Raw genomic sequence first — 21,770 nt, 5'->3', positions numbered from 1 at the left:
TATAAATAAACAAAACTTTTAAAACATTGTTGTCTAGTTTTAGTCTACATAACATCCATCAAATGTCATCAGAATTAGCAATCCATTTCTTTTAACCTTGATCATATAAACCAAACACTGTATGTAATCTTTCCCCTTTCTCATTAACAACCTCTAGTCTCCTCAGATAATATTCAAACATCTGTTTTCTTTTTATGCTCTCTTCATGTCTTCTCACCAAATCATTGGCATCTTTTTCAAGCCCTTTTGTAGATCCAGTGTAAAGAGGTTATCCACCTCACTCCTCAGATTCTCCATGCTTCTTCTCAGAAAATTGTTGACAACTTTAACAAATTCCTTTTACAAATCCCGTATGAAGAGATTATTAACATCACTCTTCTGGTTTATTATTTGCATCCACCACCACCCCCAATCAATCAGTTTCACTTGTATGTCCAACAGCTCCGTTTTTTTGTATCCACTATTCACCTTTTCCCTCTTGCTTATACATTTTTACATCTACATTTAGATCAATTTCAACTTTATTCAATAAAATCAGTTTCTCTTCCATAACACCATCTAATTTATTTATCCTGGCAGATTTTAAAATTATTTTTGCACCCAAAAGTCATATAGCTCACTCAATAAATCCATTGATACATTCATTACCTTGTGCCTTCAAAGTCATCAGTTATTTGTTTTCAAAAGTAAGCACGGAATGTTTCCCATAGGAAAATCCTTTGAATTAACGTCAAAGTTTTAATTCAAATTCATCTCTTTAATCTATTTGAAAATTTCTCGAACCTACTTTTTCTGTATTTTCTGTAATAACTTTGTATTTTCAAAAAAAGTTTATAGCAAACTCTTAAATTCATGATTTCATGAAATCTTAAATTCATGATTTTCCCAAAGAAAAGAAAGAAAATTGAAGAACAAAAACCCTTGACCCAGTGAATACAATAAAACTTGTGGTTCTGAAAATTCTCAATCTTTAAAAAGCAATACAAAAATAAAGTCCAAAGTGATTAAGAAGTGAGGTTTAGGTGAACCTTGAGTCTAGGAAAGGCTACAATAATGTCTCTGGCTCCGGTGCATATAGTCCTCGAATTATAACCATATGTTAGTGACAGTCCAAAGTTACAAAAGCCCCCCAAAAAGTGACTTACAACTATTTGTTGCACTGATGATCCTTGTAATCATATGAGCAAAATTGGGGTGTTTGGTAATTGGCTCATATTTATGACAGTTGCAGAGCCAGATTCGCTTTACAGCCTTGCTACTAACTTAACAACTGCAGTAATTCACTTAACAACTAAGGCAAGAAAAGTCATAAAATGGGGCAAAACACTTACCAACTGTCTCACTTACCAACAGAAACTTTGGGCTCAATGGTGCTTATAATTCAAGGACTACCTGTAGTCCAATGACTGCCCGCTGATAGCGAGCAGCGGCAAAATTTTTGGTTCCTATCATGTATTCACAAAAAAATAGCTGTCCGGAATACATATGAGTAATCTCAAATGTCTCTCCTTTCTCCGGAGAGATTTTGGCTATTTGGTTCCCATGTCCCGCTACCATTTTCAACGTAATCTCTCCCACCGCTCCGTGGTAGGTCAGTGTGCTATTTCCTTGCGGGAAGTCTACAACTGCATCCCTGGCACGGAAGTGAACTGGTTTGCCGCCCCTCCCTTTGGATTTTGTGAACTGGCCACAAGGTGTGCAGGCTAAGCTTAGAGACAGCAGGAGAACGTTCCCTTAACAGCTTGACCAGCTGTACTGACATGCCACTAAGCTGGTTGAGAGAACAGGCTTTCTGCTGGCTTGGAGAAGGCTTGCAACTTGTTCCTGGAAAGGTGAAATCATAACTATTGCTTCCCTGAGCTGAGAACCTGGTGCATTGGGGAAAAAGGAAAAGGCATGAGCCCTATGTGAATTAACTATTGTTTCCTGCAGGGTGGGATGACCTTGACTTATGACCCTACAACAGCGTTACAAAACGGGTATGTCTTTGCTATTGTGCCTTCACCTTTTATGGGTACAGTAATATTTTCCATTAGAAATGATATGAAAAATGGGGCCTGGCAGAATTAAACTGGCATGGCAACCATTGGGAAGAGAGTCCTGCTGAGACCTCTCTCAGTTTTTTGGGACAGACTTCTAACAGGCGATTCCTATTTTCGCTGCAGGTTCTATACAACGCCCTACAGCCTGGCTCCGAACAGGATGATTGCCCAGACTGCGCTCTCCCCTTATCTCCCATCACCTGTTTCCTCTTACCAGGTGTGTTGCTTTTGCAGCTAATACTGGACAAGACAAGCCGGGACCTCTGAGTCATTACAAGAGACGAGAGCTTGGAAACGGCTGTACTAAGAATGGGGAGGAGGAGGAGGCAACCTGTTGTGGCCTGCCAGCAGAGCTGGCAGCAAATTCAGGCAGTGAGGAGGTTGGGGAGGAACATGGGCCAGTTGGAGTCTGGGGAAGGATCTGATGAGGGCTCTGTGTCAGAGGCAGAGAGGGGGCCAAGGGCTGTCTGACAGTTATCAGCTGCCTTCGGAGTCAGACATCAGGGAGGCAGACAAACAGCTGGAGCCTGTTTCCAGTGTGCGCATGCGCAGAGTTGCCAGATAAAGGGAACAACTAAAGAACAGGGGTTGACTTGGGAGTAAGGCCACAGGCGGAAGATAAATGGCCCCTCCCAGAGGAAATAAAAGAGAGTGAAAGGGGAGTGGAGTTAATTGGTTGCAGATATCAGCCTGGCAGCTGTCCAAGTCAGATAAGGTCTGTGACTATAAATCCTCCCTTGACAGACTTTGTCAAGTCAGATAAGGTCTGTGACTATAAATCCTCCCTTGACAGACTTTGCTGGATGTGAATGAGCAGAATTCACACTAAATTAGTAAAAAGGGTTTTTTGTCGAGACAAGGAGTTTTCTTCAGGCTCTTGGGAAGCCTCAGTCAGAACACAACCTTTCTTTTCTTCCCTTCAGAGCAGGGGCCTGGGAATTCTGGGAGTTGAAGTCCACAAGTCTTAAAATGCCCAAGGTTGGAGGCCCCTGCTTCAGAGGACTTAACAGATTGATGTGTTGGCCGCCTAGAATAACAAGATTCTGTGATTAACATGGCTTGGGGGGGTCACTAATAGCGAGTCAGAAATGGCAAGAAATGATGTGACATTATTGTGAAGGACCAAGCCAACATGGAGGGGGGCTGATGCATTTGTCCAATCCCTTGGGTTTCCCCACCAGGGAAAAATGAGAACACCTGTCCGATTTTTTTTTTTTTAGAACAAATGGAAGATAATTCTTTTTGACTTTCCTGTTGTATCTTCCCTTCAGCTACTAGAAGTCATCTAGTCTAGGTAAAAAAAGTAGCTTAAGGAAAGAAAATGTAGCTATCCGCTGACTGTGTGTGTGACGGGGAAGGTCTGCCTTTAAAGTGGCCTTCCAAACTGCATGACCCATGATCAAAGATTATGGGAGTTGTAGTCCAAAGCCCAATTTTTAGGAGGGAACCCAGAGTGGGGCAAGACCGGTTAAGCAGAAAAATCTACAAGGGGGTGAGCTGTGAACCAGAAGTCCCCTGTTGAAATCTTATCTGCCCTACTTGGATATTGTTTCTCAGTCTCCTTCATGACGGGGATGAATAACTCAGTCTACTTTTTAGGGGCGTTTTGCTAAGAGACCCTGTATAAAACACCCTTTCTTATTCTAGGTCCACAGTCCATCTTGGATGCACCATCAGTCATACCTCATGCAGCCCACGGTGAGAGCTATTTCTGCCTGCCTGCCTGCCTACTACCCACCTACCTACTACCTACCTACCTACCTACTACCTACCTACCTGCCACCTACCTGCCACCTACCTACCTGGAATCCTCCATTAAGGAAAATGTTGCAAAAGTTCTCCCGGTGCTGATTAACCTCTTTAATTGTGGATTCAGATGGAGCAGTGAAAGTTGGAGTTGGCTTTTTTTTTTTTTTTTTAAACTTGTGAGAGCTTGGGCTTTCTCCCTTTCTAGACCAAATGACAGGAAAAGAGATTAAATGGTGTCACTGTTTTGTGTTTTGTTCTGCTTGTCTTCCTGGGTCAGGAGGGTAAAAAAAATCATATGTGTCATCTGTGTTAAATAACAACTAATATACTTTAAAAGGGACGCGGTGGCTCGGTGGCTAAGACGCTGATCTTGTCGATCAGAAAGGTCAGCGGTTTGAATCCCTAGTGCCACATAACAGAGTGAGCTCCCGTTTCCTGTCCAAGCTCTTCAAACCTAGCAGTTCGAAAACACATAAAAAATGCAAGTTGAACAATAGAAACGACCTTTGGTGGGAAGGTAACAGCGTTCCATGCGTCTTCGGCATTTAGTCATGCCGGCCACATGACCACAGAGACGACTTTGGACAGCACTGGCTCTTCGGCTTAGAGACGGAAATGGGCACCGCCCCCTAGAGTTGGGAATGACTAGCACATTCTGTATGTGTGAGGGAAACCTTTACCTTTAATATACTTTAGTACTCAAGTGGGAAAAACCTTTTTTGTTTTTAATTCAAAGTGCTGTGTGGCCTAGCGTGCTAGTCAGCATGTCTCACCTTTTCTAATTATCCCCCGATTTGAACCTTTGGGAAATGTAGTACCTTCATACCGTTATGATGCCCGTTGTTCTTAGGATATTGATAGGCTCATCCCTTCATTACTTTCCATTTTGTCTCTAATGGGGCCCTCTTTTACTCAGTTAGCATTTTGTTCCCAAGCAGGGGACGGTGCTCACACCTGCCATGGACCACGCCATTTCCATCCAGCCCACTTCCATGATGGGGCCTCTCACCCAACAGCTGGGCCATCTGTCCCTCAGCAGTGCTGGCACAGTAAGGATTCTCCTTGCCTTTTTTGTGTGTGGGGCTTGAGACTCAGTCCTGCTGCCGCCTCTTGACGTTTTCTCTCCTTCTTGCCAGTATATGCCAGCGGCAGCAGCTATGCAAGGAGCCTATATCCCCCAGTATACACCGGTGCCTTCCTCTAGTGTCGCAGTTGAGGTAAGAGGCCCTTTGGGCCTTCCTGCTTAAATTAGGAGTGCTTCCTTGGTACAGATTTATGCCTCACGCTGAGTTCACATAACAGCTCTGAGTAAGCTAAAATGGGGATGGAAAATGTGTGCCTTATTTTCTTCCGGGATCTGAACCTTTGCCGTAGCAACTGGCTCTTATGTTAAGCCATTGGGGGTGGGTGGGGATGAGGGAGTCGCGTCACATGTTATGTGAACACAGCAACTGTGGTTTATTAACTTGGGTTTGGGATTTGGTGGGTTGTGTGAACTCAGCCTCTGGACTGTGTATTTATCTGAGATATATATATATATATATATTACATGCCTATTCAGAGATTGTTCATCTTGCGCTGATACACAATTTGGTTTTGTGTGTTTCCAGTAAAGAGGAACAGGTTACCGAGGGTAAGTGGGTGAGTGGAAACCCAGAGCATGGCTTATAGATTTTTGAAATGGCAATGCTGGGGAATGGAAGAGGATTCCCATATTCCGCTGCCACCCTTGCCATGACTTTTGTAACCTTTTCTTCTTCACCATTCCCCCCACCCCACCCCACCCCACCTGGTCCTTAGGAGCTATGGCATAAATGTGCTTTGGATAATGACGTTTACCAAACTAGCTCAAATTAGTCTGGGAATTCGATCAGCCACTAATCTTTAATAGGTTCTGAAATGAGCCCTTACTTCTGCCCACTGGTGTCTTCCCACAGAGGCCCTTGCAAAGTTTTTCTTCCCAGCCACATAGTGTCTTTATATGCCGAGCTTTAAACAGGCAACATGGAGAAAGCCTCTGAGTAGACCCATCGCAGGGTTTTGGGGGGTGGATGGGTCTTTCTTTGGGGGTAAGATGAGGAGTCTCTGGAGACCAGTTTCCAAGTCCATGGCAATCTGCTGAGGTCTTCATGAGGCAAGTGGAGAGGTCTGATTCCCTACCAAGCCACGTAGTGATTTGACCTTGCTTGTCTTAATGGGGCTGAAAGGTTTGGGGAAGATATGGCTACCATCCCAATTCCCCCAATGGGTATTTTGTCACAGGAGAACAGTGGCCAGCAGAGCCACGTGACAGTGGAGTCTCCATCGGATCATGCTGCCTATTCGTATCAGTACAACAAGTAACAACAGGTAAGGACAGGAAAGGCCACTGGCATCTATCTATATATATCTATATATATATATTAGTTTTCTTCTGCCAGAGATAGCTCCATTCTTTTCATTTTCTTAATCCTTTGCCAGTTCCGGAAAATAAGTGAATTTGAAGCTCATGGCCAGTGCCTTGGGCATCGGCCCTCGAGCCCAGGAGGGTCCCTCTCAGGGTAATTTGAGCAATCTGGATAGATTCACCCACACACAGCCCTTTTCTCTCCTCCCAAGAGCAGGAGGAGAGGTGTGGAGAGTAAAAAAGATGAGATAAAGTAAGAGTTAGGAGTCCATTGAAGATATTTTCTCCAGCAACTCCAGAAACCTGGATTTGTCTCATCCACGTGCCAGGAAGATTCCGTAAAGGAGGTTAAGATGGCATTTGAGACGCTGGGACATTGACTAGAACTGGGAATGTATCGTAGGAGGAGGTTGGCAGAGGAACCTCAATCTCTATTTTACAGCATCCAGTCATGGCCAGTTGGAAAATGAGATCCAGGGTCCTCCCCTCCCTGTTCTTTACCATGGAGGGACAGCAAGTGTGGCTTGGAAATTAAACACCCCCCACTCCCCAAAGTCAAAAAGCACCCCATGTGATTCATGCAACTGCAGGAAACCCCTTTAAGCAGGATTTAATCTCTAAAAAGAAGGAAAATGAGCTGCCAAGCAGAAGGCTTGTAGCTGAGCCCCATGCTTCAAGGGTGACTACCGGTTCGGCTGCCAAAAAATTTTCTGCACACCAGTCGCACATTTGCACTTAAAATGATCTGCACATGCACACAACGGAATAAAAATTACATTTTTTTCAATGAGGATTGTTCTGCGCATGTGCAGAACAGAAAAGCAAGATGGCACCGCCAAGGATAGAACTGGTAGGTCACGTGTCTACCGGAGTTACTACCTATTCGACTGAACCGGACCGAATGGGTATGACCCCACCTCTGCCCTGCTTCTTCCTGCTGCTTAATTTAAAAGAGAATAAAAAGGGTTTTGAGATGCTTCAAGGACAGACAGGGAGATGAACTACTTGGTTACTCCCAAATAAGGAAAAAAGGAAGCCAAGAGGCTAGATTTGAGTCTCCACATCAAGTTCCACAGAGCATTTCTGGAGCGAGCCGGACATTGTTCAAGTGTATGGCCTTTGTTCCCAGAGTTCTTAGCGGTAGCTGTGGTGACTGAGGCATTCTCACCTAGAGAATGGAGATCACCTAGGTTGGTGGAGGCTGCCCCACCTCCCGAGTTCCAAAAATGAAGAAAAATCAAACTTCTCACTGAGATAGGATGCAGAATCTCCTCCTTGTCCCAGGAACAGGCCCAGTTTCTATGTTAGCTTCAGGTTTTTTCCATCAGGATCATCAAATTTGAACTTTGGGCACAACCACAAAACTGAGTGAGCAGAAAGTGGAATGTTAATGAGACTAATAAGGATTCTCGCCTTTGCATAGCCTGGCAATTTGTGACCCAATGATCTTGAAGGGTAGATGACCTTCAGGAACAACTGAAGATCACCTGCTGAACTTTTTGCATATCGGCCTCGTTTGTTCAATGAGACCTAAATTATATATTGATCTTTAAGGTGTCACAACACTCGTTTGTTCTCCCAAGCATGTGACTCTCCACTTGGAATTCTGAGATCAACTCTCGGAATGGCCTTTTTTGGAAGGAGCGGCAGGTGTGACATTGATATTTCCCACAGTGAACACTTGAAGGACGCCAATGTTCTCTGCCTCAGAACGGCGTCTCCTTTGTTCACTGCAGGAAACACGGGGCACGGCTTCTGCAGCAAGTGTTCGGTGCAAGAGTTGCCCTAATTATTTCAGACCTAACCATGTCACGGGGACGCAGTGGCTCAGTGGCTAAGATGCTGAGTTTGACTATCAAAAAGGCCGCCAGTTTGGCGGCTCGAATCCCTAGCGCCACATAACAGAGCTCCCGTTACTTGCCCCAGCTTCTGCCAACCTAGCAGTCCGAAAGCACGTAAAAAATGCAAGTAGAAAAATAGGGACCACCTTTGATGGGAAGGTAACAGCATTCCGTGTGTCTTCGGCATTTAGTCATGCCGGCCACATGACCACGGAGAGGTCTTCGGACAGCGCCGGCTCTTCGGCTTTGAAACGGAGATGGGCACCGCCCCCTAGAGTCAGGAACGACTAGCACATATATGTGAGCGGATCCTTTATCTTTAACCATGTCTGCCCCTTCAGTTCAAAGTCCTTCTCCCACATAGGTAAGTGGCTAAAGGTTAAGGCCGAGAAGGTTGTGTGTGCTCAGATAGGTCCTTCAAATGCTTCCTAACATGTTGGACATTGGGGTGGCTGCCAGAAGCGGGGGAAGAGAGGCTAAAGGAGGAAGGCTTGGGAATGGGACGGTTTCTCTCCTTGCTTACTGCTTTTGTGTGCCATGCTAACTACCTCCACTTTGGTCTTTGTTGCCCACTCTCCTCGTAATTCCCTCCATTTTCCATCCCTCTAGTGCCACCGAGCAGCTCAACTCTGAGCAATCACTTCGAGGGAGACAACGTGGTTTTTCTTTATTTTCTTTTTGTTAAAATTTTGTGCTGCGTTTAGAAGATGTCGGAACCATTTTTTCTTTTTTCTTTTTTTTTTCTTCTTTTTCTTTTTGGCAAAGAAAAAGGTTGTTTTGTTTTTTAAACAAGGAAATAACCGCAATAGACTTTTGTCACCGAGGAACCAAAGGAGGTTAGAATGGGGGTAGAAAAGGAAAAAAAAAATACCCCCGACCCTTAGATGTACAGATGGACTAAGGACTATTTTAATACGAGAACATTTGTGCGTGTATGTTTGAGCGTGTGTGTTTGCGTGTGTGCGTGCGTGTTTATTTTCTTGATAACAGCAAAGTCAAACGCTTTGGATGCCCCAGAATTTCTCCAGAGAAGAAAATGAATTTTTCCCCCCCTTCTTTTGGAAAGCTGGTTCGGTACCTCTGTGGGAGGAAGGTTTTTTTTTTTTTCTCCTTTGAATTCATTTTGTTTTCTTTGGTCATGTAAAAGATTTTTTAAAGGACAAATATGCAAAAGTGTTTGAATATTTTTTTTGTTGTTGTTTTATAAGGAAAAAAAATGCTCTGAAAAGCCCCACCTCGCAGCTGTAGGATAAAAATCAGTGCGGAATTCTTTTTTTTTCTTCTTCTTCTTCTTCTTCCTCTTTTTCTTCCTTGGGGTGGGAGCGGGGAGGGAATTTTGCTTTGAAAGGATTATTTTATTATTTCAAGAGGGTATTTTTTTTCTAAAAAAGACAAATTTACAAAAAAATAAAAAAGAGGAAATTTACAAAAAAAAATTCAGAAAAAAAGGAAATCTTAAAAAAAAAAGTTGAACTTTTGGCGGCAGCAAAGAGGGGCTTGCTTAATGCTTGTCAAGTTGGAATGAAATGATGCGGCTGGAGGCATCGGATGAACTTAATCCTGTTTTTTGTTTTGTTTTTTGGCATAAATTTTGCCTCAGCTGAGAGAGAGAGAAAAACAGAGTTTGCGCCAGACCTCAATTTCTGCCCTCTGTCCAATTGGACTATTTTTTGCTGGATGTTTTGGACTCTGATTTGAGCTTCTGTGCAGACCTGTCTTTGCTTCCATGGGGAGGCTCCCCCCCCCCTCGCCTGCCCCGTCCTGCCCTGGACCAGGGGAACAATAAACGGACTAAGGAATCTGCCGCCAGTGATGCGTCGTCACCTCTGGACTCTCGGACGTTGAATGGACACGTTGCCAGCAGCAGTGCTTCGCCCTGTCCCCCATCCCCGGGATACACAAACACACACACACTCTTACACGCACACACACAGACACACACACACACAGTGCCTTCTGCTGCCTGCGGTCCGGACTGTGCTGCCGTAAGCCCCCCCCCCCTTCCACCCCAACACCCAGTTCCTGCATGCCCACCAAGCCCAGGTCCACAGTGCGTCCGTTTTCTCTCGACCAACTCAGCTGGGAACAGGTGCTCTCCTTCCGTGACTGGTGGGGACTGCAGGAAGCCCGTCCCGATGGCCGTGAACCAAGCAACCAAGGAGCATCGAGCACCTTGCAGGGGATGTCCCAGCTCCCCGCTCCCCACCCCACTCCCAACCTCCCCTCCGGAGACCCTAGTTACTATGCACGTTATCCCTCCCTCCCCCAGCCCTTGATTGCTGGCTGCGCCCTGAGATTTGCAATAGGAGGAGATTATGTGCAATAATTCAGCCTTTCCTACCTTGTGTTTCCCTGCAGAGCCTCCTGAAGTGCTTTAGACACCTCTGCATGTTTCCTTCCCCCTCTCCCCCCTCCCCCAACCAGATGGTGCTAAAAGTCATCCTCTCTTCCACCATAAAGTCACCCCCAGCCCAGCCCAGCTGGCATGTAGCTGATCCCTTCCATCCTGTTGTTCCAATGACCGTTTGCTTTCTCCCACCGTGGGCTGCGATCACTTTGTCCCCCTTTCCTCTCCTCCCCTCCCCCCCTCCCCCCTCCTCCCTGCTGGGCCCTTCCTTTGAAGAAATGGCTCTTATGCAGCTGACAATCAGGAAGGAGCAATGGCGGAGGCCATACGGGTGTCACGGGAGTCTAGGAAAGCAAGAGTTACGTGTGCATGTGGTCCCTATCTGTCTTGGTTTGTGTGCGTACCATCCATGTCTTTGGAGGGAGCGGAGAGAGATCTGTGGCATTGGAGGAAGTGGCATAAATATATCTGTCGAGTGTCATTGGACTTGGGACGTGGCTCAGGGTCCTTTTGCCGTCTTGGCCATTTTGAAAGCATGGCTCCTGACCCAGCAAAGAGCAGGTGGACTTCCTGTTGGAGATTTGGGGAGGGTTGAGTTCGCCCCATCCGCGTAATCCTTCAGCCAGACTAGTTTAGATCCCTTCCCGCATTGCTCGTGACAAGGGGCAACACACTGACACGGCCGTGATGCCCCCCCAGAACAGAGAGGCAAGACCGACAATGCAGGCACCCAGTGGATCCAAAGGCTGGCTACGTTTGGTGCCCCTTTTCTCTAGCCTGGCTAGAACCTCCTGGTTGGCCTAACCACCACCACCCTGTCCCCCTAGTGCTGAGAGAATCTGAAGTGCCTTTTTTGGGGCATGCAAGCTTGCCTTCATCTTTATGTTCCGTGATCTTCGATGGGCCCTCATCCGTGGCCAAGTGGCGTTTTGCAGAGTCAGGTCCCAAAATGGGTTGGGGTGGCTAGTTAGAGAAACAATTAAAAAATAAATGAAAATGCAGTAACTGAGATTCTGATTCCAACTGACTCAGACTATTTGGGAGGCAAAGGCAGAGGAGCCCCCAGTCTCTGCAGGATGAGTAAAGGAACTTCCCAGCTAGGTTGGGGGTTGATACCACCCACCCTTCCCTCTTGTGATTTGCCTGCAGAGCTCACAGGCCAAACTGCAGGGAAACTTTGAAACTCCTTGCATCTGAACCTAGAGTAAATACAAGCTATAAAAGGATTCTACTTTTGAAATTGGTTCCAGGTTTGCTCTAAATACGGGCTGCAACCTCAGACTACATCGGGGTACACCTGGTCCTTAACAGGCCACTCTCCTGCTTCCTCCCTCCCATTTTTTTGAGCAGCTTTTAGAAAGGTTACAGCAGATACCCTCCATGATACCCTGCGTTTTCTCTTTAATCCCCGATGACCCTTTTGTATGCAGTCCAAGTTGAGGAAAGCTGTCCTATGAAGTTTTCTTGGGAGTGGATGAGATCTGTAGAAAGGCACACCCTTCCCCCCCCCTCTTGCTCTGATAGGATTCGTGCTGCCAAATTTCTTGCTAGGTTAGGATTCATAACTGCTTGTCCAAATCTGCTACGAGATCTTGCTCAAACAATTAGCAGTCAGAGGTTAATGAAACCCTTGTTGTTGTTTTTAAAAAGGGGGGGGGATGTCCATAGGGTCTCCTGATCCTTAAATTTGATTTCCCCAAATTGATGTGTTTACAATTAAGATTCTTCTGGCTTGTGTCACTTCCAAGCACTCCTTCCCCTACCTATTTTAGATGGGAGTGGGAAATATGCTAGATATTTAGGCATTTGATGATGGGCAACTGATAGATTTATTCAACCCCTAGATCAGTGGTTGTCAACCTTCCCAATGCCGCGACCCTTTAACACAATTCCTCATGTTGTGGTGACCCCCAACCGTAAAACTGGTGTCTCGGTTCCTAAGACCATTGAAAATATGTGTTTTCCGATGGTCTTAGGCAACCCTTGTGAAAGTGTCGTTCGACACCCCCCCAAAGGGGTCCCGACCCACAGGTTGAGAACCACTGCCCTAGATTACAATTTAGTCTGTGCTTGCAGAGCCTTTAGAGTTGGGCCCTTTTTAAATGTAACAGTAATCAAAGAAGCAAAATTAAAAACTCCCTTTGGCTAGACTCTAACTCGGAAATCTGTTAGAAAATAAACACCAAGGGTTAGGCTTGACCATAGGGTTAGGGTTAGGGTTAGAGTTAGGCATTCAGGTGTAATCATTAAAATCAGGGTCACCATTTTCTTAAAATAGTAGGAACAGCATTGAAAATAATTAAATTATTTATTAAAATCATTGATTAATTTAATAAAGTAAATAAAATTAGCAAATCCTGATATCAGGACTTTAAAACAGATAAATGCTAAATCTTTGGCTTGGTTTGGCTTTGCCTTCAAGCTGTAAAACAGAGCAGCAAACGGTGGGGATTTGAACCCAAGCTAATTTGGGAGATCAAAGAAGTTATAGTTAACTAGCTACCAGGTTTATTTTACTGCTTATATGAAATGAGGAGTATCCTAGCTTCCTAAATTTTGTGTCTTCTTTCCAGCACTGTTTTTTTTAAAAAAGCAAAGAAATCCAGGATACAGCTCTGTAAAATTTAGTTATGATTAAGAGAGCAGTCCTTACCAAGAAGGAAATCCCCATAAATTCAGGAAATTAACTTTTAAGTAAATGTGCACATTCCTGTGTTTTGTAGCCGTAGTGTAACCTCAAACACCTGTGTGGCTAGTAAGCGGGTTCCGTTCAGGGTGAATGGGGGATGTGGATTTGTAGACCCGTCCCCAATATTTCTGTCCCATCTCTAGTGTAATGCTAATCTGACCCTCACTGAGGGATGCTGGGATGCTTATCTGTGCACAGAAATGTATGTCTGCATTGAAAGCCCCCAACGGCTCTGTAAAAATGCAAGCGCCAGATCAAGATCTGCTCTGGAAACGGGTGTTCCTTTTTTCAGCATACCTGCCTGTCCTGATTGCTTTTCTGATCCGTGCATTTGGTATTCGGCTGCCGTTAGATACCTAGCATATCCTAAGCAAGTCCCCACCCAAAAAGAGCATGAAGCTTTCCTCTGTGTTGGCTGTCCTTTTGATGGCATTTGTCCAAGTCCGGGGCACATGATTAAAAAAAAAAATCCCACAGCCCTCCCTACCTTTATGATGATGTTTAATGGATCCATAAATGTTTGTGGCAAAGAGCTAAATATATGTTTTCCAGCAAGGGGGCAACCCACTTGTGGTCTAGTCTAGATGTGTCCCGCTCACATAATCTTGAACCCATAAGACAGGATCACAGCGCACCCAATTCTCCAAACTGCAGGGTTCATTTCTAAATGAAGACAAAAGGCCTCAAGACTCCCTGCCTTATTATCCTCCCCCCACCCTCAATCTCTGAAAACTGGCTCTTCTGAAGTGTTGATGGATCTTCCTCTTTTAGAACCAGAGATTGGGACCGGCTCACTGTTGGTCATCTTGGATGTGGAATAGGAGATAGCATTTTCCAGAACCAAAGCCCAGGCTATTGGATGGGGGAAATTGCAGGGAGCAGGGTTTCAAATCCAATTCTACTAGGCGGCCTTCAAGGATGGAAGAGGAGGGTGCTGGACTACGAATAGAAGCAGACTCGGCATGGTGTACCAAATGCAACTCCCTAGGAATCTTAAGTGATCACACGGCGTAGTAGAAACAAAAGGAGACCTGAATCTACAGTAGAATTGCCACAAAGGAATCGCCATCCAAAGGCATTGAGACTGTTGGCACAATGGCAAAGGAGAGGTGGAGACAGAGTAATAGCAGTGGCCGATGTGCAGTGTGCATGCCCAGGCAGAGATTGCTAAGAGTTTAGAAAAGAGGACAGCTGTAGATCAAAAATGTTTTGGAGGAAGTCCGCTATGTGGAAGATTGAAGAAGATCCAAGCTAGAGATGGATGGATGTAAGAGTGAATGTAAGCTGCTAGAAGAGAAATAACATGTGCACACAGGGATACTATCTTTTTCCACGCGTTTTGCCCTGCCAAGATTCCTTTTAAGCCTCGGCTCTATTCTCATTCCTCTTCCCGGACCACTGCCTCACAACCCTCTCACCCAAGGTAGACATTAGATTTGGGCAACACTCTGGATCTGCATCCAAGGAGGTCCTTTGGAATGCAAGAGTGCAGAGACACAGCATCTCTCTGCGACTCTTTAAAGCAGCTGGGTTTTTTAAAAAAAATAAAATCTAGGAACCCATGGCAGCTGAAGAGGGCAAGTGTGTTACCCCAGGCAAAGATGCAGGGAGTTAAAAGAGTTGCACACTCGAGATGCTCCTGTGCCATCTTACTTAAGAGATGTGCTTTGGGGCAGTAACATTTTATTATTTTAAGTTTATTCCATCGTAGCCATTCGGAACAGAAGCATAGTGGGTGATGAAAAAACGCTAGGCTCTCCTTTCATCCTCGGTAGGCGGCAGAGGGGACTTTGGATGGCAGCCTTCCTGCTTCCAGCCCCATCTCACACGGTGTCTGCTGAAAGCTTGCAGGATAGCTCCAGCTTCCTGTCGGACTGCAAGTCAAGTCCACAGTTCTAACCCACCTGCGGGATGGGAAGATCCCTGTTATGATGCTTTACCACATATAACCATCCCTTGCTTAAACCATGATATGGAAGCCTGCATGCTTTGTGCAGGGACCAAACACAAGCAGCCGGGACCTTTGGAGCCCACACCTCTGAGCTGCTGGTTTTTTTGTTTTATCTTGTGCCTTGATTTCCCCTGTCCCATTCTTGACAGCGGGGGGAACCAGTCCCTGCACTTTATAAATGCCCAGTCCTAGTTCAGCCTTTCTCCGTGAATCTTTTCAAAAAGCAAGGATGCTGTAGTCTTGTCCTTCCTTTCTACCTGGCTGCTGCTCCTTATTCCAGCTCCCCTCCCCTTAACCAGCCTTCACCCCATCTTTCCACCCACCACACCGGAGGAGAATGCAGCAGGCTGCCTCCAAGAACTATTAGACGAGCCTCTCCACATCCATTTGCAGTGCGGATAGTTTAGAAAGCAAGCACCATCCCCCTGAATTCTATAGCTGTACCATGCTGGCATTGAACCCTGCACTCCTTGGAAGTTGGTGGGGTGGGGTGGGGGTGGAGAGAGAGAGGAAACCCGGTTCAGAACTTCCCTTCATTTCCACGCTCATCAATTCCAGTTTCCATCATTCTTAGCTACATATCTACCTCACATGCACTCGCAGTTCATTTGTATACCCAGAACCGGCAAACTGCACCTTCTCCAAGGGATACGCTCCCCACCTCATCCTTAAAAAGAGAAAATCCTTTAGGCTCCTCTGCTTTTGGGAAGGGGGGGAGAGAGAGAGAAGAAAAATGTTGGTTTGAATGGAAAAAAGAAAAAGACCCCCGTGTTGCTGCTAATTAATACAGTTTTATGTTCAATGTACTCGTTTTTTGCTTTGCTTTTCTAATTTTCCTTGTAAAATATATTAGTTTATTTAAAAAAAAGATGGAGCAGAAATGGTTTTGTCTAGAGAAGCATTTTTTTTTTTTGTGGCTCTGTTGTGAGAACCCAACTGGGCAAGAGTTGACAAGACCACGAAGTTGCTTCCCTCTTTCTCCCCCTGCTTTTTTGCCCCATGTCTCTTGAGCTCCAGGCTCTGCTGGGGGCTTCACTGCTCACACCAGAGGAGATCAAGGGAGATTCCAGAATGACGGAGTTTGGTTTTAGAACAGGGAATAGTGGTGAATGTTTTCTTGCCAAAGCAAGACATTACCCAATTTGGGAAGGATCGGAGCATAGAAGAGGCTGCTGTCCTCCCTAAGAGTTTCACTGTAGCCAAGTACAGTATTCCCAAGGCTTTGGTTTCAACAAGAGAGAGAATCCTTGCCCTGAGATACACCACACTTTCTAAACCACCAACACCTGGTTCTCCTGTAAAAACCACCAGGAGGTAGAATGCAGGCAATAAAACCGGCCAGACCCTTAGCGGAAAGACTTTTGAGCAAGGACTTTCATCATCTGTAAAAATTGTATAAGGTGATGTATGAATAGTATGGCTTTGGGGATGATAAAGTGGGGGGAGAGGGTAAGGTTATATGTAGTGCTACTATACTGTTAAAACTTTTCCAAAGATCAAACTCTGATTCGTTGTAAAGATGATGTTATGTGGATCCTTGGTTTGGCCCAGGATGGCTGAGCTAGAGCCCACCACCCCCCAAAATAAGGACGACATGCTTGATAGAAACTTGTTCCCAGTAAGAGCTGTATATGGTAGCCCACATAACCCGGGAAGCCCTGTCAGCCCTTCACCCCCACCCCCACCCCAAAGCAAGCATGCAAGACGGCACACTCGGAGAGAGGATGGGCTTCAGCCGTTCCAAATCGACTTGTAGTTAACCAGAAGTTGTTAACCCGGCCAATTATAATTCCAGGACTCTCGGTGCTATGATTTCCTGCTTCCATTTTTTGCTGCACACTATGGGTCTTCTAGAGACGCCCCCGCCCCCCCAAACAGAACAGTGAGCAGCTGTCTCTGGGATGGGCCAAAGGTAGGGCAGAAGAGGCGATATTTGTTTCCCCCCCCTTTCTTTCTTTCTCTTCCAAACTTACCATGCGGGTGATGATTTGAAACTGTTGTGACTTTTAAAAAAAGTAATGAAATCAGAAGTCCCCCCCCCCATTTTCCCCTCACTTTTTGACTATTGCTGTGGAATAAATGTGTATGGTTGCGGACTATTTCGTGTTCTTCCATAGTCTTCCCATCCCCTAGTAGGAAGGGCCTGTGCAGATGAGCTTAAACTAGGATCTCTTTTGATTCAATGCAACAAGGTTCAACCTAACTTTGTCTTGAACAAATCTGGAGCTTGTCTGCACTTTCCTCTGGAGCAATATGCCCTTAACCTGGGGGTTTTGATGGTTGCACTGATGCCTTGCCCTATAGCAAATTGCCCTTAAAACAAATAGCAATAGGCATCCACACCCTACGCAACGTCCTTCTCATGCTGGATCATGGCTATAACAAAGCTACAGGCTATATTTCATGTGCTTCAGTGTATTTGTATTTTTTCATGACTTGGGAACAAGTTAGCTAAATGTTTGCTTTAAAGGAAAAAAAAACATGTCATGGATGTAAAAATGTATTTTGTTAAAACACATTTGGCAGTCAACCCAACTGAGGATGGAACCTCGTTTGCCTTTATCCCATTTCTTACTCAAGACCTTCAGAACTCCCATTTTGAAGGTACTGGAATTCTTAAAGGCTTCCATTTGCCACAAACCCGAGGAAAGTTCCTGCCCATCTCTCCATTCATTGTACTGACTAGTTTTATTTATATACTTAGGGACTATTTGTACAGGTTTTTTTAATTGAGAAGTTTCTATTGTTTTGTATCCTCCATGCTACATACCGCCAGGCCTGTTTCTCTCTCTCTCTCTCTTTCTCTTTCTTTCTCTCTCTCTCTCTCTCTTTCTCAACCCTGTACAATTGCCCCCTCTGTGGAGCTCTGACTGGTCTCATTTTGAACAAATTTTTGTTTTGAAATAAAAGATGGAAAAAAAAAAGTGCCATGCTTCGGTTGTTTTCAAGGTTCACTTTTAAGAGGGAATTTGCACCGGATGATCAAATTAATAGTGGGATTAATACAAGAGCAATTGCCAAGATTTAAGAGAGATTATTTGTTAATAACAGCTTCAGGTTATATTCGAGAAAAATCTTTTTGCATCCGCGGAAGTTTTTCAGCCACTTTCTGTGAATTGAAAAAACAGGACAACTTCTGGCATGGCTTGCCCACTGCTGTGCTTCCGTCAGCTGTGGAGTTACAGGAATAACTGGTTAATTCTCTAGGCTGGAAATTGGGAACCCTGTCAGTTCTAGTCCCACCTTTGGCACAAAACCAGCTGGGTGACATGAGTCAGTCAGTCTCTCAGCCCTGGGAAGGAGGAGACACTGACAAACCACTTCCGAAACGCCTTGCCAAGACTAATGCAAGGACTTGTCCAGACAGTTGCCAGGAGTCAACACAGGCTCAAAGGCACACACAAACATCCGTCGTGTTCACAAGGAAGATGTGACAGAGTCCTAGGCTGGGTGATTGGAGACCTGTGCAAAAGAGTGCAGGCTACCGAATGGGCCTCAGGGCCCCTTGTTCTTTAAGCCAGGGGGCTAAGCAAAAGCCACCCACAGCAGCAGGAGATCCTGAAGCAAAGAGCCAAAGCCAGAAGTGCTCAGGCATGAGGAACACACTCTGCCCCCTAATAGCCTGTGAACTAAAATCAGGTACCATCTTAAAGCCAAAGACTCCCGTTTACTAGTGACAAACAAATTACCACTGCTGTACACTAGACCATTGCACTGTGCGAGAACTTAATTTCCAGCTGAATAAACCTTTATTAATGTACTCTTCTGTACATAACTCAGAGCTATGAAAACATGTCAAATTGCTTACTGTGTGAAGAATGTGGATAAGAAAACCTCATTATAGGAATATCTCAGGTGCTCAAGTAGTCCACTTATCCTTTCTGGCCAAATGGAAGTACTTTGCCCCAGGCAAATTATAGACTTGATGGTGCAAAGGAGGGTGTGAAAGCACCACTTTAAGGAGAAACAGCTATATTTTTGGAGCTCTTTTTGCAGCTATCAACTCTCTATTCAAAGTCAGCAGGCCATTAAGTATCTGCTGTGGGAAGGGATGCTAGTAAAGGAGATCTTTCCTTTGCTGGCAACTCTCCAAAGGTTTCCTATAAGCCACACTAATTGGGAATAAAATGGTAAGACGGGGAGGGTGGGTTGCTCTGGCAGGGCTTTTCCCTGTAGGACAAAATCGAGCCATTAACTATTTGTGGTGAAAATACTTTTCTCGTAGTAGAACCACCATTGTTAAATCTGATTTCTTTTTCATAGGTTGCGTGATTAAAGCTTCTGCTGCTAAGGGGAAAAGTCAGCGAGCCTCTTCTGCAGGCAACGAAAAATGGCCCGCAAAAAGGGAACATTATTTTGACAAAAGATAATTTTTATCCTGGGTTGGGGGAAGTCCAATAGCAACACGAGGTGATGGCATAGCTTTCTTCCCTTACACAGGGCAAGATTTCCACTTTCGGATTTGCAGTCTTGGAAGCCAGGGGACTGGGTCTTCTAGTCCTGCCTTAAGCACAAAGCCAGCTGGGTGATTTTAGACCAATTCCTCTCTCTCAGCCCTGGGAAGGAGGCGGGGCAAGCTATCCCAAACAATGTGCTTATACCCTGAAAGCTAGTCCACCGTCTGTGAAACATTTATGAGGAAAAGATAATATTTGAACTATTTTTCTTGACAAACTCTTACAATAAAAATGTTTTTAAACATACCACGTCCATTAAATGGAATCCTTCTCAGAATAAAAGGAAAAAAAAAAAAAAAGCTAAAGGTAGTGCCACTAACCCCTTTAAAGGTCAGGGTCCACTCCTGAATCTTTCCAGTCACTTTAGATCCCACTATCGTACTATTGTACACAGCTTTGCTTGTTGACTCGCCTGGTAGAGATTCTACACACACAAAAATGAGATTTAATGGGACATTTAAACATCCATTGCTCTACCAGAAATTTTCTCTTGTGGGAGCAGTAACATGCGAGAACATGTCCACAAACACAGCCTGAGATTTTGCAAAGGTAGTGAGCAAACCAGTGTGAGCTTTGTGCAGCCGCTGGCATCACACGGGATTTAGCTCTTGCCAATCTTAAAACTGCAGATTTTATTTTGGGGGGTGGGGAGGGGACATTTTTAGCACCTGTAATTGGCAATGCAAATTCTAAAGGATGAAGACAAAATTTGATGAAGTTGGAGAATCTAGAATAGGACTGGATTTAAGTGCCTACAGAGGTTAATTTGTCTCCAAATTAAGAGTCACTCATGCTCTTCCTCCAAATCTTTCAAAAATGTTGTAGTATACTGATCCCCAAGCATTCAAAATGAGCAACATTTGCTAGTATGTTCCAGGCAGCTACATCATCGTCGTGAGATGAAGGGCTACAGTTCTGATGCCAGTTCTGTAGTTCATGCTACAGTTTTGATACCATTGAGAACAGGTGGAGAAATGCAGGCCCTGAGGCTGCCTCTGGAAATTCAAGGCCAGAAAAGTAGAAAATGAGAATTATAATTCTTTAGCCATTCCTAACATGGAATGCAGGAGAAACGTGCCTTAAAGATTGAGCCCTAAAATAGAATTTGGATTACGCAAAAAGTGTTAAAATAGCTCTTGAACTCAAAACTTCCAAAAGCCTTGCAGGCCATTTTGAATTCAAAACATATTTTGGGTTGTGGAAAATTGAAATATTTTATGCACCATAAAAACCAGGGAAAACATGAAAATAGCCTGAACTGTCTTCATCCATCTATTCTCTATCCTTGCCTGCCCACGGCACTCCCCCCTCAAACAAACCAAGAGCAGTTCCTGTCCAGTCCTCATTTGGGCAACAAAATGTATTGAGCTCAATTGATGCTTGATAACTGCCAGGGTGCCTGAGAAGCTTCCTCAAGGTAAGTGCGTGGCAGACCCAGCTCCCTTCTCCGCCTCTCAAGAGGGAAGAGATGGAAGGTCAGTCTGATCTTCTTCGTTTCAACTCGAAAGGCAGGAAGACAGAAGAAAAACCAGAGGCTAACTGCAAAGATGGCACTTCTTTTTGAGACGTATGTACAAAAGCCTAGTTTAAAACCAATTATATTTACTATATATTTTTTAAAAAAATTCTTGGGCCCCTGCAGTTTTGCCAGGCATGAGTTATGAATTTATCAAGCATTTGCTTCAACTTTAACAGCTTTTCAAAAACAATATGCTGAAATCTCGCCAGGACTGAACCCTCATCCAATTGGCCTAGCTGTCTTTTAACTGGCCCCAGGATGCATGGCACAAGAACAGAGGAGGGGAGGACCAAGCGGATGCACCCCCCCCAAGCAGGGATGATCACAGAGAAAAGACAACATTCTCAGGCGATTTCTTCTCTATCAAACATTGGGTTGTTTTTGTTTATTCTTTGAAACTTGACAAGCACTCTAACATCTGTACTTGTGGAAACATCACAAGGAAACAAACAAGAATTCTAGACTTTTTTCTTCCTTTTAAACCTTATTAAAAATGAGGTTGGTCCTAAAAATATAGAAAGAAATCAATTTAAATTCACAAAAAACTGTACATTATCAAAAATTCACTAAAACAAACACATTTGGTTATTTCATATAAAAAAGTTTGATTCCCCCCTCCCCTTCCTGCTGTTCAGAACATCTCACAGGATGATGGGTTAGTTGGTTCCTTTCCAATACCAAATTAAGATGAAAGGGGAAGAAAAAGCCAGTGGTTGAATGATAAGGCCAATTCTAATTGCAATTCTTAAATTAAATTCCAAAAACCATGTAACTTTCAATAAACAAATT

The 21,770-nt window shown here is 44.6% G+C and overlaps 1 protein-coding gene across 5 annotated transcripts in view; it reads left to right on the top strand.

Annotated features, from left to right (window-relative positions):
* The window catches only part of RBMS2 (RNA binding motif single stranded interacting protein 2), an 80,978-nt gene extending 71,151 nt beyond the window's left edge, over positions 1–9,827 (top strand). For 3 of the 5 annotated variants that reach the window (XM_087710394.1, XM_087710392.1, XM_087710395.1), the window contains exons 8-14: positions 1,933–1,979; positions 2,166–2,259; positions 3,690–3,740; positions 4,727–4,840; positions 4,928–5,008; positions 6,054–6,140; positions 8,628–9,827. In XM_087710394.1, the coding sequence (XP_087566520.1) occupies positions 1,933–1,979; positions 2,166–2,259; positions 3,690–3,740; positions 4,727–4,840; positions 4,928–5,008; positions 6,054–6,134 (468 nt within the window). In that variant the 3' untranslated portion in view covers positions 6,135–6,140; positions 8,628–9,827. The remainder of the gene's footprint in view (positions 1–1,932; positions 1,980–2,165; positions 2,260–3,689; positions 3,741–4,726; positions 4,841–4,927; positions 5,009–6,053; positions 6,141–8,627) is intronic. The other 2 variants (XM_087710393.1, XM_087710396.1) reach the window with 2 other exon arrangements.
* The last annotated feature ends 11,943 nt before the right edge of the window (positions 9,828–21,770 follow it).

This window comes from Thamnophis sirtalis, unplaced genomic scaffold (assembly GCF_051295495.1).
Source record: "Thamnophis sirtalis isolate CommonGarterSnake01/CBP01778 unplaced genomic scaffold, rThaSir2_p1.2 scaffold_3, whole genome shotgun sequence".
NCBI classification, from domain to species: Eukaryota; Metazoa; Chordata; class Lepidosauria; order Squamata; family Natricidae; genus Thamnophis; species Thamnophis sirtalis.
The sequence above is the reverse complement of the archived record's forward strand: the minus strand, read 5'-3'. Positions and strand labels throughout refer to the sequence as shown.